The sequence below is a fragment of the Arachis stenosperma genome, chromosome 5, assembly GCF_014773155.1.
Source record: "Arachis stenosperma cultivar V10309 chromosome 5, arast.V10309.gnm1.PFL2, whole genome shotgun sequence".
NCBI lineage: Eukaryota > Viridiplantae > Streptophyta > Magnoliopsida > Fabales > Fabaceae > Arachis > Arachis stenosperma.
This window is the reverse complement of record NC_080381.1, coordinates 118,424,433-118,442,295: the sequence shown is the minus strand read 5'-3', so window position 1 is coordinate 118,442,295 and position 17,863 is coordinate 118,424,433. Positions and strand designations below refer to the sequence as shown.

Sequence of the window (17,863 nt, the reverse complement as noted above, 5' to 3'; positions counted from 1 at the left end):
GCTTTTTCCATTCATTCCTTTCTGGATCAGTCGTGGTCTTACAAACCCTACCGAGGTTATGGACGAAACAATTGCTTCATAAAAATGTGTAAAAAATGGAGTCGCACTTAAAAGCCGAGTACTCTACCATTGAGTTAGCAACCCCCTCCCCCCTTCAAAAAAAAAAATAGGAAAAATAGGATGCGTAAATAAAAAAAAAGATGGACCAACCTTTTCTTTGTCAAGAGTGGTATCCTTTATTCAAATTAAATTAATTCTTTTTTTATTTATTTACCCTTGAATAAAAATAAAATAAAAAAGGAACTTCATGTTTGTATCACAGAAAGTTTAACGAACTCACTATTTGCTAAAAATTGCCTCTGTAACGTGAAGAAATCGATCGATTTCTTCACGATCGGATTATATTTGTTTTCAATACTGTTGTCAATATTAGTGTTGAAAACATAGAATCGCGAAAAACAAATGAATTCAAATTCGAAAAAAAAAATGAAATATTAATATAAATCGAATTTGATTATATTTTTAGTAATTTGTTTTTATTATTATTATATAAATAAATATATTCTAGTTGATATTTGTCAATATTCTTTCTAATTTTTTAGAAAAATTATTAAATTATTAATTCAATTTTTTCTATTTCTCTTTATTGAAATACTCCAATTTAACTATTCCATATCCATTTATTTATATACTCTACATTTCTAGACTCTAATATATATATCTAATAGATAAGATATATCTAATCGATTAGAATATAGAACTTTATGGATATAATAAAAAAGAAAAAAAAGATATATTATGTTTATGCAATAAATTAAGTATCTTTGTCTTCGGCTCAATCCTTTTTTGAAGATTGAGCCGAGTTTAATTGCAATTATCTAGAACGAACAGTAACCACCGGATTACAAAGTATCCATTGCTGGGAATTCAAATTTGATCGCCTTCCATACTTCACAAGCAGCAGCTAATTCAGGACTCCATTTGCTCGCCTCACGGATGATTTCATTACCCTCACGAGCAAGATCACGACCCTCATTCCGAGCCTGTACACATGCTTCGAGAGCTACTCGATTAGCTACGGCACCTGGTGCATTTCCCCAAGGATGCCCTAAGGTTCCACCACCGAATTGGAGTACGGAATCATCTCCAAAGATCTCGGTCAGAGCAGGCATATGCCAAACGTGAATACCCCCCGAAGCAACGGGAAGAACACCTGGTAGAGAAACCCAATCCTGAGTGAAATAAATCCCACGGCTTCGATCTTTTTCAATAAAATCATCACGTAATAAATCAACAAAACCTAAAGTAATATCTCTTTCCCCTTCAAGTTTACCTACTACGGTACCGGCGTGAATGATCTCCACCAGACAAACGTAACGCTTTAGCTAGTACACGAAAGTGCATACCATGATTCTTCTGTCTATCGATAACTGCGTGCATTGCACGATGGATATGAAGAAGTAGTCCATTATCCCGGCAATAATGAGCCAAACTAGTATTTGCAGTGAATCCCCCTGTTAAGTAATCGTGCATTACGATAGGAGCGCCCAATTCTCTAGCAAATACAGCTCTTTTTATCATTTCTTCGCATGTACCTGCAGTAGCGTTCAAGTAATGCCCTTTGATTTCACCAGTTTCGGCCTGGGATTTAAAAATTGCTTCGGCACAAAATAAGAAACGGTCTCTCCAACGCATAAATGGTTGAGAATTCACATTTTCATCTCTTTGGTAAAATCAAGTCCACCGCGAAGACATTCATAAACTGCTCTACCGTAATTCTTCGCGGATAACCCCAATTTTGGTTTAATAGTACATCCCAATAGGGGGCGACCATACTGTTTAATTTATCTCTTTCAACTTGGATGCCATGAGGCGGACCTTGGAAAGTTTTAATATAAGAGATGGATTCGCAAATCTTCCAGACGTAGGGCGCGAAGGGCCTTGAACCCAAATACATTACCTACAATAAAGTAAACATGTTAGTAACAGAACCTTCCTCAAAAAGGTCTAAAGGATAAGCTACATAGGCAATATATTGATTTTCTTCGCCAGCAACCGGCTCGATGTTGTAGCATCGTCCTTTGTAACGATCAAGACTGGTAAGCCCATCGGTCCAAACAGTTGTCCATGTACCAGTAGAAGATTCGGCAGCTACCGCGGCACCCGCTTCTTCCGGAGGAACTCCAGGTTGAGGAGTTACTCGGAATGCTGCCAAGATATCAGTATCTTTCGTTTCATACTCAGGAGTATAATAAGTCAATTTATAATCTTTAACACCAGCTTTGAACCCAACACTTGCTTTAGTCTCTGTTTGTGGTGACATAAATCCCTCCCTACAACTCATGAATTAAGAATTATCGCAACAACCAGATCTACTCGACACTACTATACTTAGTAGTTAACGAAACCTTTCACTTCACAAGAATCTTTCAAAAAATGATCAACTAATATTATCAATCAATCCGAATAGTTTGTTATTAAACGTAGTATTTGATTGCCAAATACATCATTATTGTATACTCTTTCATATGTATGGCGCAACCCAATCCTTGGTTTTTCGCAATCTCTTATCCTTTTTTTTTAATCAAAAAAAAAATATATCTAATCTAAATAAAAAAGTAATTCTTGACCTTGACAGTAATATATGTTAATCCTAGATGTCAAAATAGTAAAAAAAAAAATACTAGGTATAAATTGTATGCTCGCCCATGAAATATGAGCAATAGGTGCCGATGATATAGAAGAACCAAATCGTAAATAAAGTTCAGGTTCGAATCCCATAGAAAATATAGGCGGTATTGTCTATAATTATAGACAAATTCAAGACTTTCGAAAGATTTCATCCAACTAAAAAGAAAAGATTTCATACAAATTAATAATTTAATTCTATTAATTTTTTGAATCATTTGGTTGAAGTTGAAAAATTCAACCATTGCAATGGAGGCAGTACGTTAAACAATTGAATTGTTTGGATGGTACAAACTAGAGTACTAACTCCGATTTATTATTTTATTATTTCTATTTAATTAACTGATCAACTTACTTTGCTTTGTTATCAAGCATTTTTTTGAATTTGATTTCAAAAATCTTCTAATCTAACTAAAACTAAAAAAAGGATATATTAAAATATGAGAATAAATCCTACCACTTCTGGTCCTGAGATTTCTGTGCTTGAAAAAAAAAACCTGGGACGTATCGACCAAATAATAGGTCCGGTATTGGATGTAGCTTTCCCTCCAGGGAAGATGCCAAATATTTACAACGCTCTGGTAGTAAAGGGTCGAGACATTGTTGGTCAACAAATTAACGTGACTTGTGAAGTACAGCAATTATTAGGAAATAATCGAGTTAGAGCTGTAGCTATGAGCGCTACAGATGGTCTAATGAGAGGAATGGAAGTGATTGATACGGGAGCTCCCCTAAGTGTTCCAGTGGGCGGAGCAACTCTAGGACGAATTTTTAACGTACTTGGCGAACCTATTGATAATTTGGGTCCTGTAGATACTCGCACAACATCTCCTATTCATCGATCCGCGCCTGCCTTTATACAATTAGACACAAAATTATCCATTTTTGAAACCGGAATTAAAGTAGTAGATCTTTTAGCTCCTTATCGCCGTGGAGGAAAGATTGGACTCTTTGGCGGAGCTGGAGTGGGTAAAACAGTACTTATTATGGAATTGATCAATAACATTGCCAAAGCTCATGGCGGTGTATCCGTATTTGGCGGAGTGGGGGAGCGTACTCGTGAGGGAAATGATCTTTACATGGAAATGAAAGAATCCGGAGTAATTAATGAAAAAACTATTGGAGAATCAAAAGTTGCTCTAGTGTACGGTCAAATGAATGAACCGCCTGGAGCCCGTATGAGAGTTGGTTTAACTGCCCTAACTATGGCGGAATATTTCAGAGATGTTAATGAACAAGACGTGCTTCTATTTATCGACAATATCTTCCGATTCGTCCAAGCGGGATCCGAAGTGTCAGCCTTATTGGGTCGAATGCCTTCCGCTGTAGGTTATCAAACCGACCCTTAGTACCGAAATGGGTTCTTACAAGAAAGAATTACTTCTACCAAAGAAGGGTCTATAACTTCTATTCAAGCAGTTTATGTACCCGCAGACGATTTGACCGACCCTGCCCCTGCTACGACATTTGCACATTTGGATGCTACGACCGTACTATCAAGAGGATTGGCTGCCAAAGGTATCTATCCAGCTGTAGATCCTTTAGATTCAACGTCAACTATGCTCCAACCTCGGATTGTTGGTGAAGAACATTATGAAACTGCGCAAAGAGTTAAACAAACTTTACAGCGTTACAAAGAACTTCAGGACATTATAGCTATCCTTGGGTTGGACGAATTATCCGAAGAGGATCGCTTAACTGTAGCAAGAGCACGGAAAATTGAGCGTTTCTTATCACAGCCTTTTTTCGTAGCAGAAGTATTTACCGGTTCGCCAGGAAAATATGTAGGTCTAGCAGAAACAATTAGAGGGTTTAAATTGATTCTTTCTGGAGAATTAGACGGTCTTCCCGAGCAAGCCTTTTATTTGGTGGGTAATATCGATGAAGCAACTGCGAAGGCTACGAACTTAGAAATGGAGGGGAAATTGAAGAAATGACTTTAAATCTTTGTGTACTGACCCCCAATCGAATTGTTTGGGATTCAGAAGTGAAGGAAATTATTTTGTCCACTAATGGACAAATTGGAGTATTACCAAATCATGCACCTATTGCTACAGCTGTAGATATAGGTATCTTGAGAATACGCCTTAATGACCAATGGGTAACAATGGCTCTGATGGGTGGTTTTGCTAGAATAGGCAATAATAAGATCACCATTTTAGTAAATGATGCCGAGAAGAGTAGTGACATTGATCCAGAAGAAGCTAAACAAACTCTTGAAATAGCAGAAGCTAACTTGAGTAAAGCTGAAGGCAAGAGACAACTAATCGAGGCAAATCTATCTCTCCGACGAGCTAGGACACGAGTAGAGGCTATCAATATGCTTTCGCAATAAGAAAATTGGTGTATACGAATAATTCTAAAAAGTGAAATAAAAAAATGAAATAGAAGAAAATATACAAAAAAAGGTATAGGTCGAACTTATTAGCTACCATAGTCAATGGTAGCTAATAAGTTCGACCTATACCTACTTACCTACTATTGGATTTGAACCAATGACTACCGCCGTATGAAAGCAATACTCTAACCACTGAGTTAAGTAGGTCATTTTTTACAAAAAATGGAAAGAAAAGGGAAGGGGGGTACCCGTCTATCAGATCAATGGATTATAAAAGGAATATTAAATATACGCAATACCAAGGCAATATCAATAAAAAAGAATTTGATCACGGAATATTCATCTTGACAAGAATTTTTGGATATAATATGATCAAATATGTATCAAGAACGCAAGGGCTATAGCTCAGTTAGGTAGAGCACCTCGTTTACACGCGCGCCAATGTTTTTTTTTTTCAAAGGAGTCCATCATGTAATTAAAAGAGTTGATCTTTTTGAGAAATCGATGTCTTACTCCACTTTAGGGAACAAAACAAGAGAACAATAGTCTGACAAAGGGTTGAGACGTCCAGTAGAATCCATCATTGATTTGAGATATTGATAAGGTGAATACCCAGTCTATTCAATGCTATGCATAATGAGTAAAGGGACCTCAAAAAAATTCTCTTTTCGGCCTATCTTATGAACTTTAAGGTGTATAGGGTTTCATTTCTTGATACTTTCAATTTTTTTTAGTAGTTCGATAGAGAGTCCATTAAACTTAAGTTGATCTAGGCCATAAGCAGACCTACGTCAGGATAACCCCCTTTCTTTGAAACACTTTGGTAGTGCTCTTTGATTGTAATAAAAATCAAAAATCAGAGCACAGGGAATCATCTTCTTATTCTTTCTGTCAAGAAAAAAGATGGTAGACTAACTGATCGAAATATCAGTTAATGAAAAAGCCCAATGCAAAAAAGATGCATGTTGAGTTTTTTAAACAATTCAAATCATTTTTATAATAAACAGTTTGATTTGTTTTACCGAGAAGGTCTACGGTTCGAGTCCGTATAGCCCTACCCTAAGATAATAATATATACCCTAAGATAATAATATATATATTTCTATTTCTTGTTAAATATACTCACAAATTGAGTATCTAATATATCGCATTTATTAGTATTCTAGATTTAGAATACTATACATAATAATATTATACCTTGGATTTTGAAATATAAAAGAATCTCTCATAGAATAGGTTATGTTAATATTAGATAGAATAATGAAAAATTTCAAAATTAGATAGAATTCTAAATAGATTAAATAATCGAATTCTAGAAATTCGATATTCCAATCGACTAATAACATATATTCCAATCGACTAATAACAACTACTAATTTGTTTCTGTTAGATTTTCCACATTCATAGGAGTACATTTATGTTTTTGCTTTACGACTATGATATTTTTTGGGCATTTCTAATAATATCCAGTCTTATTCCTATTTTGGCATTTCTAATTTCTGGAATTTTAGCCCCGATTAGCAAAGGGCCCGAAAAACTTTCTAGTTATGAATCGGGAATAGAACCAATGGGTGATGCTTGGTTACAATTTCGAATCCGTTATTATATGTTTGCTCTAGTTTTTGTTGTTTTTGATGTTGAGACGGTTTTTCTTTATCCCTGGGCAATAGGTTTTGATATATTGGGGATATCCGTATTTATAGAAGCTTTAATTTTCGTGCTTATCCTAATTGTTGGTTCAGTTTATGCATGGCGAAAAGGGGCATTAGAATGGTCTTAATTCTTGAATATTTAGATAATAAAAAAAAAACATTTAGACAGTTATGAATTCCATTGAGTTTCCCTTACTTGATCGAACAACCCAAAATTCAGTTATTTCAACTACATTAAATGATCTTTCAAATTGGTCAAGACTATCCAGTTTATGGCCGCTTCTCTATGGTACCAGTTGTTGCTTCATTGAATTTGCTTCATTAATAGGATCACGATTCGACTTTGATCGTTATGGACTGGTACCGCGATCTAGTCCTAGGCAGGCAGACCTTATTTTAACAGCGGGCACAGTAACTATGAAAATGGCTCCTTCTTTAGTTAGATTATATGAGCAAATGCCCGAACCAAAATATGTTATTGCTATGGGAGCCTGTACAATTACAGGGGGTATGTTCAGTACCGATTCTTATAGTACTGTTCGGGGAGTTGATAAGCTAATTCCCGTGGATGTCTATTTGCCAGGCTGTCCACCTAAACCAGAGGCCATTATAGATGCTATAACAAAACTTCGTAAGAAAATATCTCGAGAAATCGATGAAGATCATATTAGGTCTCAACAAGAAAATAGGTGTTTTACTACGAACCACAAGTTTCATGTTGAACGCAGTACTCATACCGGCAATTATAATCAAGGGTTTTTCTATCAACCACCATTCACTTCGGAGATAACCTCGGACATATTTTTCAAATATAAAAAAAGTAAGCATCCTGCCACGAAGCCAAGTAATTAATTAGACCGAATCCTTTTTGTTTTTTACAAAAATCCAATATACAATAAATAAAAAATAGCAAGTCAATCTTCAAGAATTTCACCGTAATGGAAATGGAAAAGACTCATACAAAACTTATACAACAAAAATAGCAGGAGAAATAAAAAATGCAGGGTCCTTTGTCTGCTTGGTTAGTCAAACATGGACTTGTTCATAGATCTTTGGGTTTCGACTACCAAGGAATCGAAACTTTACAAATAAAGCCCGAAGATTGGCATTCCATTGCTGTCATCTTATATGTATATGGTTACAATTATCTACGTTCCCAATGTGCCTATGATGTAGCACCAGGAGGACTGTTAGCTAGTGTGTATCATCTTACAAGAATAGAGTCTGGGATAGATCAACCGGAAGAGGTATGCATAAAAGTATATGTACCAAGGAAAAATCCCCGAATTCCTTCTATTTTCTGGGTTTGGAAAAGTGCGGATTTTCAAGAGAGGGAATCTTATGATATGTTAGGAATCTCTTATGAAAATCATCCGCGTCTGAAACGTATTTTAATGCCCGAAAATTGGATAGGATGGCCTTTGCGTAAAGATTATATCGCCCCCAATTTTTATGAAATACAAGATGCTTACTAAATGATAAAAATACAAAAACAAATCTGGCATTTCGACAACCAAAAAGAAAAATATTCAAGGAATATCCATTCATTCTCTTAGAGACCAAAAAAGTAATTGAAGTTCAATCAGACAGAATAAAAGAATAATGGAAGTCCCATTCCCATATAGGGATTGGATAGATAACAAAATTCACAACAATAATGTGGGTATTGCAAAAAAGATTTGGGTAAGGATTCATTGAGATTGTAAATTTTGAACAATACTTTTTTCGTATGAGCCAAGCCAATAGGATGAACTGAAAAAGTTCTGCATCATGAACTATGTAACGTTCACATCAATATCTATTCTATTATATTGCCGCGAAAAAGAAAGTAACATGAAAGCAAAGGAGATGCAGAAAATAGAAATGAAATATCAAAGGAAAATACATAGGTCCGATTCTCTTTGTAATGTATCCGAGATTTTTTTTGACTATTCCCACCCTTGAACTTTCCAAGACGAGACTTTTTGATCTTTCAACCATTTAATGTAACCATTCGAATATTATTGAACTATTAATATTCTTTTGGGAGCCCCCCCACAAAAAAAGGGGGGTTCACTTTTTTACATATTCTATTTAATTTAATGTTATAGACATAAACATATACCGGGAACATACACCTATTCTTTACTCATCTAGTAAACATCTCCAGACACCTAGATGGATAAATTAATATGTATCAACATCCGATAAAAAAGAATACGTATCTATTATTCACAATCCATATTCCTATTTCATTTTAATGAATATAGATTATGGATAAAAGATACTCATACAAATTCATCATGTGCCAGGAACCAGATTTGAACTGGTGACACGAGGATTTTCAGTCCTCTGCTCTACCAGCTGAGCTATCCCGACCTCTCTTGAGGCATCATATTAATCTTATTAGATTACTTAAATATATGTCAATGACTCCATATCAACTAAAAACAAGACAAAAAAAAATTCTAATTAGAATATATTATTATTATTAGCATATATATATAAGAATATTATTTATTCCATAGTCCAAATAGATTCCAATGTATTCCAATACATATTCCAAACAAATACTTATGATTGTTGATTGTGATAAGAAAAAGAAAGAAAAACTCTACTCGAATCCATTTGTGAAAGACTATACTAAATAAGACACATAACGAATTTCAAAAATTGAAAAAAAAAAACTAACATATGGGAAAAAGAATTAGAGAGTTAAGCAGGTCTTTTGGGGATAGAGGGACTTGAACCCTCACGATTCTTAAGTCGACGGATTTTCCTCTTCCTATAAATTTCATTGTTGTCGAGATTGACATGTAGAATGGGACTCTATCTTTATTCTCGTCCGATTAATCAGTTCTTCAGAGGATCTATCAGACTAGGATGGAGTGAATAAATTGATCAGTTAATATGAATATTCAATTATTTCTTTAACTTGGAATTGATTTGATTCACATCTTTCATTTGTGATAGACATCTTTCCATTTGTGATATAAGGATTCAAAAATAGGGATTTCGAGTAGTGTATTCATTAATCAATTGAAATAGTATTTCAGTACAAATACGTAAACAAGTCTATATACATATTTCTGTATAGCCTTTCGAGAATTTCATTTGTACAGAAGGATTCCTTTCCTCACGCGAAAGGAAAGGTCGTCAACTCCATTTGTTAGAACAGCTTCCATTGAGTCTCTGCACCTATCCCTTTTTTATTCTCGCTTTCTTAATGTTTATTTCCTTTCCGAAAACGGGATTTGGCTCAGGATTACCCATTGTTAATTCCAGGGTTTCTCTGAATTTGAAAGTTATCACTTGGTAAGTTTCCATACCAAGGCTCAATCCAATTAAGTCCGTAGCGTCTACCAATTTCGCCATACCCCCTTTTTTTCCTTGCGATTAGAATCGCATTAAGATGTTTTTTTTTTATAATTATGTCGGAACTGTAGAATTTATTAGAAATATATTCCGCTATTGAAAAATGTTTCCACCCATTTTATTTACTTTCTTTCATCTATATCGGATATCCAGATTTTGTCGAATCTGAAATAATTGTATTATTTCTATATTCGCAATTCAATATACATAGATAGATACCATATATCTATATCTTTTTTAAAGCCCCTTACTTCTATAATCTTTTTTCATACAATTTGTAATACTCGAAGGGTCGATTTTTTTTTCGTCTTAGTTTTTACCTTTCCGAAGGAAAACACGGGAATCTTTCATTATGATCTGGATTGGGTCTTTCTCTTTCTTTCAGTTAGTAATTGGGATATTCTTTTGATTATTTCGAATAAAATAGAAATTCGATAGAGATATCGAATTGATAATTACTTTTTAGAATTCATTCTGTATATAAATTGAGAATTCTTTATCTTATATAAATTCAATTAATTTAAGGATATAAATATATGGTTAAATTTATCCTGATAATCCAATCTTTTATAGATAGATTATGGATAGATTTATACATATTAAATCTTAATGGATAAGAATATTCTAAATTCTAGATACTATCTATATTAGTATATAATATATATTACTATATTAATAGTATATATTACTATATTAATCTATTAATATAATTACTGTAACTGTAATAGAATTTTTACAAATTCGAAATGATAATAAATAAAAGAAATGAAATATATATTTTTTTTTCTAATTTTATTTTAATATTCAATTTGTAATAATTGAATTATGACATATTCATTATGTTCGGAATAGCAAATTCCAAACTGTTAATAACTAAGATCCTATTAGTTTATTTAATTCCTATGCATGCGCATTTTCTTTTATATGAGCCTGCTTAGCTCAGAGGTTAGAGCATCGCATTTGTAATGCGATGGTCATCGGTTCGATTCCGATAGCCGGCTTTTCTCTTTTTGTTGTTGTTTTATTTTTTAAAAATGGATAATGTCTTTTTTTTAGGAATCCAAAATTGGTGAAGTTTGATCTCTGTAGAACAACTCAAGAAACAAACCTCCTTTTTTCTCTATAAATAGAATAAGGTTCAGATATTGATAGAATTCATACAATTCTTCTTTGTACTACAATGCTTTTGTGAATTTCGCTTCATTTCTCATATCATATTTGTCATTTAGTTTAGTTTTAATTTCGATTTTTCATTTTTTAATTAAAAAGGGAGTCTTTATGTCACGCTACAGAGGGCCTCGTTTCAAAAAAATACGCCGTCTGGGGACTTTACCTGGACTAACTAGTAAAAAGCCTACAGTCGGAAGCGAATTTAGAAACCAATCACGCTCCGGTAAAAAATCTCAATATCGTATTCGTTTAGAAGAAAAACAAAAATTGCGTTTTCATTATGGTCTTACAGAACGCCAATTGCTTAAATACATTCGTATCGCCGGAAAAGCCAAGGGGTCAACCGGTCAGGTTTTACTACAATTACTTGAAATGCGTTTGGATAACATACTTTTTAGATTGGGTATGGCTTCGACTATTCCTCAAGCCCGCCAATTAGTTAACCATAAACATGTTTTAGTTAATGGTCGTATAGTAGATATACCAAGTTATCGCTGCAAACCTCAAGATATTATTACAGCGAAAGATGAACAAAAATCGAAAGCTCTGATTCAAAATTCTCTGGATTCAGCCCCACGTGAGGAATTGCCAAACCATTTAACCCTTCATCCATTCCAATATAAAGGATTAGTAAATCAAATAATAGATAGTCAATGGGTTGGTTTGAAAATCAACGAATTGCTGGTTGTAGAATATTATTCTCGTCAGACTTAATACTAACTAAAAAAACAAGAGTTTTGATACGAGAATTTTAGCTCATTCAGGTATCATCTACATGGATATAGGACGATTTGCATTCCCTGTCCACTTTTTCCAGTATTTTGCATTTCATATTACCAAAAAAATTGGAATTGAAAATTCATAGCAACTAAAGTTGGAATAATGGTATCCGTTGGCATTTGAGATATTGCAGATTGATGAATTAACGGAGAGAGAGGGATTCGAACCCTCGGTAAACAAACAGCCTACATAGCAGTTCCAATGCTACGCCTTGAACCACTCGGCCATCTCTCCCCCATGATGATTATGGCCCAGAAACCGGAGCAATAGTGAATGATTCATATTCCATTTTTGGATAGGCGCCCATATAAAATAAATAATCAATTCGACCTATACGAAATAATTTTTTGTTTATAAAAAAAACCAACTTCTAGGCCGTAGGCTAAAAAAATTCATTAATGAGTCCTTTTTTACGTTATTTCGTACTATTTGTATTGTACAATTCCTTTGTTTGTGGGATTCTTTTTTCTCACGCGATAAAGAATTCAATTTTCGAATGGATTCCTACCTATGCCTAGATCTCGGATAAATGGAAATTTTATTGACAAGACCTTTTCTATTGTAGCCAATATCTTATTACGAATAATTCCGACAACCTCGGGAGAAAAGGAGGCATTACTTATTACAGAGATGGTGCGATTTGATTATTTTTTTTACCGATCTCAGTCTTATGAGAAAGACACATTATTTATTCGTAAAAAAATGGAAAAAAACCGACGCTTGCTGAAGGTGAAGTTTACAAATAAAAAAAAAAATTCCTTCTGTCGTGTATCCCCGATTAATGCAGCCTCATATGCTTCAATTATAGATTTTTAGTATTAAGCGAAAGGTTATACCTATACTATGGAGTTAGATTAACCTTACTCCACTAGTAGCAATAGGCGGCATGGGGGAAGAAGCACTACGATTAGGAATCGACAACACGAAAACTTTGTAAAAAAATTCTTCCTTTCTTTTCGGGATCGGAACTAACAAGAATGGTTGGGACAACAAGCCCATCTCGTTCGTATTTTTGGATACCCGTATAACCATCGAAGGGTGTTGAGGTGACTAATTCCGGGAAATTAAGCGGCGTTGAGGACAAAGATATTGTTGGAGTTATCCTTTTTATCCAGTACCAACAAACTTGATGTTAAGAAAAGATCTTTTACAGGAAGGTTGGCTAGAGATTTCTTGTAAAAACACTAGCCCTGCACAGGTGATAATGAGAGAGAATACTGGAATTTTTTTTTGATTTAATGTATTCATTTTTTTTATCATTATACACATAAAGGAGGAGCCGTATGAGATGAAAATATCACGTACGGTTCTGGAGCTTTGAACTGAATGACGACCGTAACGGATGTCGGCGCAATCTGAAGGAAATTATGCAGAAGCTTTACAGAATTATTATGAGGCTATGCGACTGGAAATTGATCCCTATGATCGAAGTTATATCCTTTATTTATAACATAGGCCTTATTCACACAAGTAACGGAGAACATACAAAAGCTTTAGAATATTATTTTCGGGCACTCGAACGAAATCCGTTTTTACCCCAAGCTTTTAATAATATGGCCGTGATCTGTCATTACGTGCGACTATCTCCACTATAGAAAAAAAGGCTTTGTACATATATATCGTTCAAAACTACGATTTTTATCAGCTGTAGCAAACAAAAAAACTTCATAGAATATAAAAGTAAAAAAAAAATGAAGAAATAGAGATATGCCTAGATACTTTTTTCTATGGATAAAAGATCCAATTGATAGAGGAAGCGCCGTAAAGATCAATTGGCGAGGTTTTAGGCCGAGACAATAAGAACTGCTTACAACTTATATCATGATACAAAATCTATCATGATATAAGAGTTAGGAATCCACTTATGTAATAAAGTTGATCCCCTACCCTAAGGTTTTGAGCAGCGGTTTATCAGATCCCACAGATAGTAAGTCTTTTCTTTCTTATGAAAAATAAAAAGAAGTCTTTCTCAAAGATTCTATAGACCATAGAAATGTCATATTAGAAAGTATATGATATATGAAATTGAGATAGTTACCTTTCAGAAAATTAGAGAATGTTAATGTAGATGTGTTATTCTTCGAAGGTAGGAGAAAAGATAAACTATAAAATAAAAGAAAAAGAGATGAAACCCTTTTTTAATCAAAATTCAAGTTTGAAACTCATGTAGTTAACCCATTCCATTTTCTTTTGGTTAATTCCAGAAAAATGGAACAATTGACTGCTGAGCCGTATGAGGCAGGAAACTCTCAAGTACGGTTCTAAGGGAAGGAATTTACTCACCTATTCCGACCGCGGAGAACAGGCCATTCGACAGGGAGATTCCGAAATTGCTGAGGCTTGGTTTGATCAAGCCGCTGAATATTGGAAACAAGCTATAGCCCTTACCCCCGGTAATTATATTGAAGCACAGAATTGGTTGAAGATCACAGGGCGTTCTTAATTTAATAAAAACACTCTTTTTTTTTTAGTTCTATTTATATTATTCTATATACCCTTATATCTTAATATATATATATATTATTTCCATATTTATTTTTATATTTCATATTTATCTTACTATATTTATCTTACTAAATAATCTTATTTATATATTATTATATTTAATATTTAGTTTAGAATATTTAATGCATATTTCATTTAAATGTATATTTAATGTATTTAAATGTATATTTAATGTAATTAAATGTTTGTTGTCTACATCAGTCCATCCAATAAAACTGAAAATTTAGAATAATATTCTAAATATCTATTATATAAATATATTAGGCTATAGTAATAGTCAATCCAAAAATTCCATTATATCCCTTCTAAAAAAATCGTTCTATTTCGTCTCGTATTTTGTAGAGATAAATGGTATGTGGATACAGCAGAGAATTTGCCTTTTTTCTGTTATTCAAACTAAAAGTGAAACTCAAAAAAACTAAAAATAGCAGTATGGCCTCTAGCAATGCTGATGACTGCTCACGTAATTGGAAATAGAGTGCATAATAATCTCTTCTATTAAATTATTTAATAAGACATAAAATTAAAAAAATTCCATCTTTGAATTTCAAATTCAAATCTGAATCCCGGTTGCACAAAAAAATTATTGAATTTCAATTCAAAGTCCAGAAGGAGTTTTAGAGGATTCAAAAAGGTCCGTTGAGCGCCTATATCTTATGTCATAATAGATTCGAACACTTGCCCCGGATTAACTTCCGGATCATAATTGTTCTAGTGAATAACTAAAGAAAAAAATTGGAATAGATAGATGGGAGATAGAATAGAAAGAAACTCAATATAAAAATCTCTCAAAAGTTCACTAATCTTTTTTTTTTATATTGGCAGGTCTCTTTGTATGTGTTGTCCGGAAGGAGGAGGACTCAATGATTATTCGTTCGCCGGAACCAGAAGTAAAGATTTTGGTAGATAGAGATCCCATAAAAACTTCTTTCGAGGAATGGGCAAAACCCGGTCATTTCTCAAGAACAATAGCTAAGGGACCCGATACTACTACTTGGATTTGGAACCTACATGCTGATGCTCATGATTTCGATAGCCATACTAGTGATTTAGAGGAGATTTCCCGAAAAGTATTTAGTGCCCATTTCGGCCAACTCTCCATCATCTTTCTTTGGCTTAGTGGCATGTATTTCCATGGTGCTCGTTTTTCCAATTATGAAGCATGGCTAAGTGATCCAACTCACATTGGACCTAGTGCCCAAGTGGTTTGGCCAATAGTGGGCCAAGAAATATTAAATGGTGATGTTGGCGGGGGTTTCCGAGGAATACAAATAACCTCCGGTTTTTTCCAGATTTGGCGAGCATCTGGAATAACTAGTGAATTACAACTTTATTGCACCGCAATTGGTGCATTAGTATTTGCAGCCTTAATGCTTTTTGCTGGTTGGTTTCATTATCACAAAGCTGCTCCAAAATTGGCTTGGTTCCAAGATGTAGAATCTATGTTGAATCACCATTTGGCAGGATTACTAGGACTTGGATCTCTTTCTTGGGCCGGGCATCAAGTACATGTATCTTTACCAATTAACCAATTTTTAAATGCTGGAGTAGATCCAAAGGAGATTCCACTTCCTCATGAATTTATCTTGAATCGGGATCTTTTGGCTCAACTTTATCCCAGTTTTGCCGAGGGAGCAACTCCATTTTTCACCTTGAATTGGTCAAAATACGCGGATTTTCTTACTTTTCGTGGAGGATTAGATCCAGTAACTGGCGGTTTATGGCTGACTGATATTGCGCACCATCATTTAGCTATTGCGATTCTTTTCCTGATAGCTGGTCACATGTATAGAACCAACTGGGGGATTGGTCATGGTATAAAAGAGATCTTAGAGGCCCATAAGGGTCCATTTACAGGCCAGGGTCATAAAGGTCTATATGAGATCCTAACAACTTCATGGCATGCTCAATTATCTATTAACTTAGCTATGTTAGGCTCTTTGACTATTGTTGTAGCTCACCATATGTATTCTATGCCTCCTTATCCATACCTAGCTACCGACTATGGGACCCAACTATCATTGTTCACACATCACATGTGGATTGGTGGATTTCTCATAGTTGGTGCTGCTGCGCACGCAGCCATTTTTATGGTAAGAGACTATGATCCAACTACTCGATACAACGATCTATTAGATCGTGTCCTTAGGCATCGCGATGCAATCATATCACATCTAAACTGGGTATGCATATTTTTAGGCTTTCACAGTTTTGGTTTGTATATTCATAATGATACCATGAGCGCTTTAGGGCGCCCCCAAGATATGTTTTCAGATACCGCTATACAATTACAACCCGTCTTTGCTCAATGGATACAAAATACCCACGCTTTAGCACCGAACACAACGGCTCCTGGTGCAACAACAAGCACCAGTTTGACTTGGGGCGGTGGTGATTTAGTGGCAGTGGGGGGCAAGGTTGCTTTGTTACCTATTCCATTAGGAACTGCAGATTTTTTGGTCCATCACATTCATGCATTTACAATTCATGTAACGGTATTGATACTCCTAAAGGGTGTTCTATTTGCTCGTAGCTCGCGATTAATACCGGATAAAGCAAATCTCGGTTTTCGTTTCCCTTGTGATGGACCCGGAAGAGGAGGGACATGCCAAGTATCCGCTTGGGATCATGTCTTCTTGGGGCTATTCTGGATGTACAATGCAATTTCAGTAGTCATATTCCATTTCAGTTGGAAAATGCAGTCAGATGTTTGGGGTACTATAAGCGATCAAGGGGTAGTTACTCATATCACAGGAGGAAACTTTGCGCAGAGTTCCATTACCATTAATGGGTGGCTCCGCGATTTCTTATGGGCGCAAGCCTCCCAGGTAATTCAGTCTTATGGTTCTTCATTATCTGCATATGGTCTCTTTTTCTTGGGTGCCCATTTTGTATGGGCTTTTAGTTTAATGTTTCTATTCAGCGGGCGTGGTTATTGGCAAGAACTTATTGAATCCATCGTTTGGGCTCATAATAAATTAAAAGTTGCTCCTGCTACTCAGCCTAGAGCCTTGAGTATTGTACAGGGACGTGCTGTAGGAGTAACCCATTACCTTCTGGGTGGAATTGCCACAACATGGGCATTCTTCTTAGCAAGAATTATTGCAGTAGGATAATGGCTAGGAGGATTTGAAAAGCATTATGGCATTAAGATTTCCAAGGTTTAGCCAAGGTTTAGCTCAGGACCCCACTACTCGTCGTATTTGGTTTGGTATTGCTACCGCACATGACTTCGAGAGTCATGATGATATTACTGAGGAACGTCTTTATCAAAATATTTTTGCTTCGCATTTCGGACAATTAGCAATAATTTTTCTGTGGACTTCCGGGAATCTGTTTCATGTAGCTTGGCAGGGAAATTTTGAGACATGGGTAT

General features: G+C 34.9%; 3 protein-coding genes, 3 non-coding genes and 2 pseudogenes across 6 annotated transcripts; 5 read left to right on the top strand and 3 right to left on the bottom strand.

The window, feature by feature from the left end:
• Positions 1–795: 795 nt before the first annotated feature.
• On the bottom strand, positions 796–2,478 carry LOC130980119 (ribulose bisphosphate carboxylase large chain-like; annotated as a pseudogene).
• A 115-nt stretch (positions 2,479–2,593) lies between these two features.
• Positions 2,594–4,625, top strand: LOC130980117 (ATP synthase subunit beta, chloroplastic-like; annotated as a pseudogene).
• A 2,237-nt stretch (positions 4,626–6,862) lies between these two features.
• On the top strand, positions 6,863–9,129 carry LOC130980122 (NAD(P)H-quinone oxidoreductase subunit J, chloroplastic-like). Its single transcript, XM_057903761.1, has 2 exons — positions 6,863–7,369; positions 7,855–9,129. Exons 1-2 carry the CDS (start codon positions 7,096–7,098, stop codon positions 8,151–8,153), a joined length of 573 nt encoding a protein of 190 aa, XP_057759744.1. The 5' UTR covers positions 6,863–7,095; the 3' UTR covers positions 8,154–9,129.
• Positions 8,964–9,036, bottom strand: TRNAF-GAA (transfer RNA phenylalanine (anticodon GAA)). The gene has a single exon. It is a non-coding gene; the product is annotated as a tRNA-Phe (tRNA).
• Positions 9,130–10,960: 1,831 nt separating the features above from the next.
• Positions 10,961–11,033, top strand: TRNAT-UGU (transfer RNA threonine (anticodon UGU)). The gene has a single exon. It is a non-coding gene; the product is annotated as a tRNA-Thr (tRNA).
• Positions 10,988–12,593, top strand: LOC130980131 (30S ribosomal protein S4, chloroplastic). The gene is made up of 2 exons (XM_057903770.1): positions 10,988–11,044; positions 11,302–12,593. Exons 1-2 carry the CDS (start codon positions 11,003–11,005, stop codon positions 11,914–11,916), a joined length of 657 nt encoding a protein of 218 aa, XP_057759753.1. The 5' UTR covers positions 10,988–11,002; the 3' UTR covers positions 11,917–12,593.
• TRNAS-GGA (transfer RNA serine (anticodon GGA)) lies at positions 12,129–12,216 on the bottom strand. Its single transcript has one exon. It is a non-coding gene; the product is annotated as a tRNA-Ser (tRNA).
• A 2,456-nt stretch (positions 12,594–15,049) lies between the features above and the next one.
• Positions 15,050–17,856, top strand: LOC130980116 (photosystem I P700 chlorophyll a apoprotein A1). The gene has a single exon (XM_057903758.1). The coding sequence runs from the start codon at positions 15,351–15,353 to the stop codon at positions 17,601–17,603; it is 2,253 nt and encodes a 750-aa protein (XP_057759741.1). The 5' UTR covers positions 15,050–15,350; the 3' UTR covers positions 17,604–17,856.
• The last annotated feature ends 7 nt before the right edge of the window (positions 17,857–17,863 follow it).

Bases quoted from the DNA above. Each gene is read 5' to 3' on its own strand.
- LOC130980116 (XM_057903758.1), top strand. From the start codon at position 15,351: ATGATTATTCGTTCGCCGGAACCAGAAGTAAAGATTTTGGTAGATAGA.
- LOC130980122 (XM_057903761.1), top strand. From the start codon at position 7,096: ATGAAAATGGCTCCTTCTTTAGTTAGATTATATGAGCAAATGCCCGAA. The intron at 7,370-7,854 runs GTTTTACTACGA...CCTATGATGTAG, and splicing joins GTCTCAACAAGAAAATAGGT to CACCAGGAGGACTGTTAGCT.
- LOC130980131 (XM_057903770.1), top strand. From the start codon at position 11,003: ATGGTCATCGGTTCGATTCCGATAGCCGGCTTTTCTCTTTTT. The intron at 11,045-11,301 runs GTTGTTGTTTTA...TTAATTAAAAAG, and splicing joins TAGCCGGCTTTTCTCTTTTT to GGAGTCTTTATGTCACGCTA.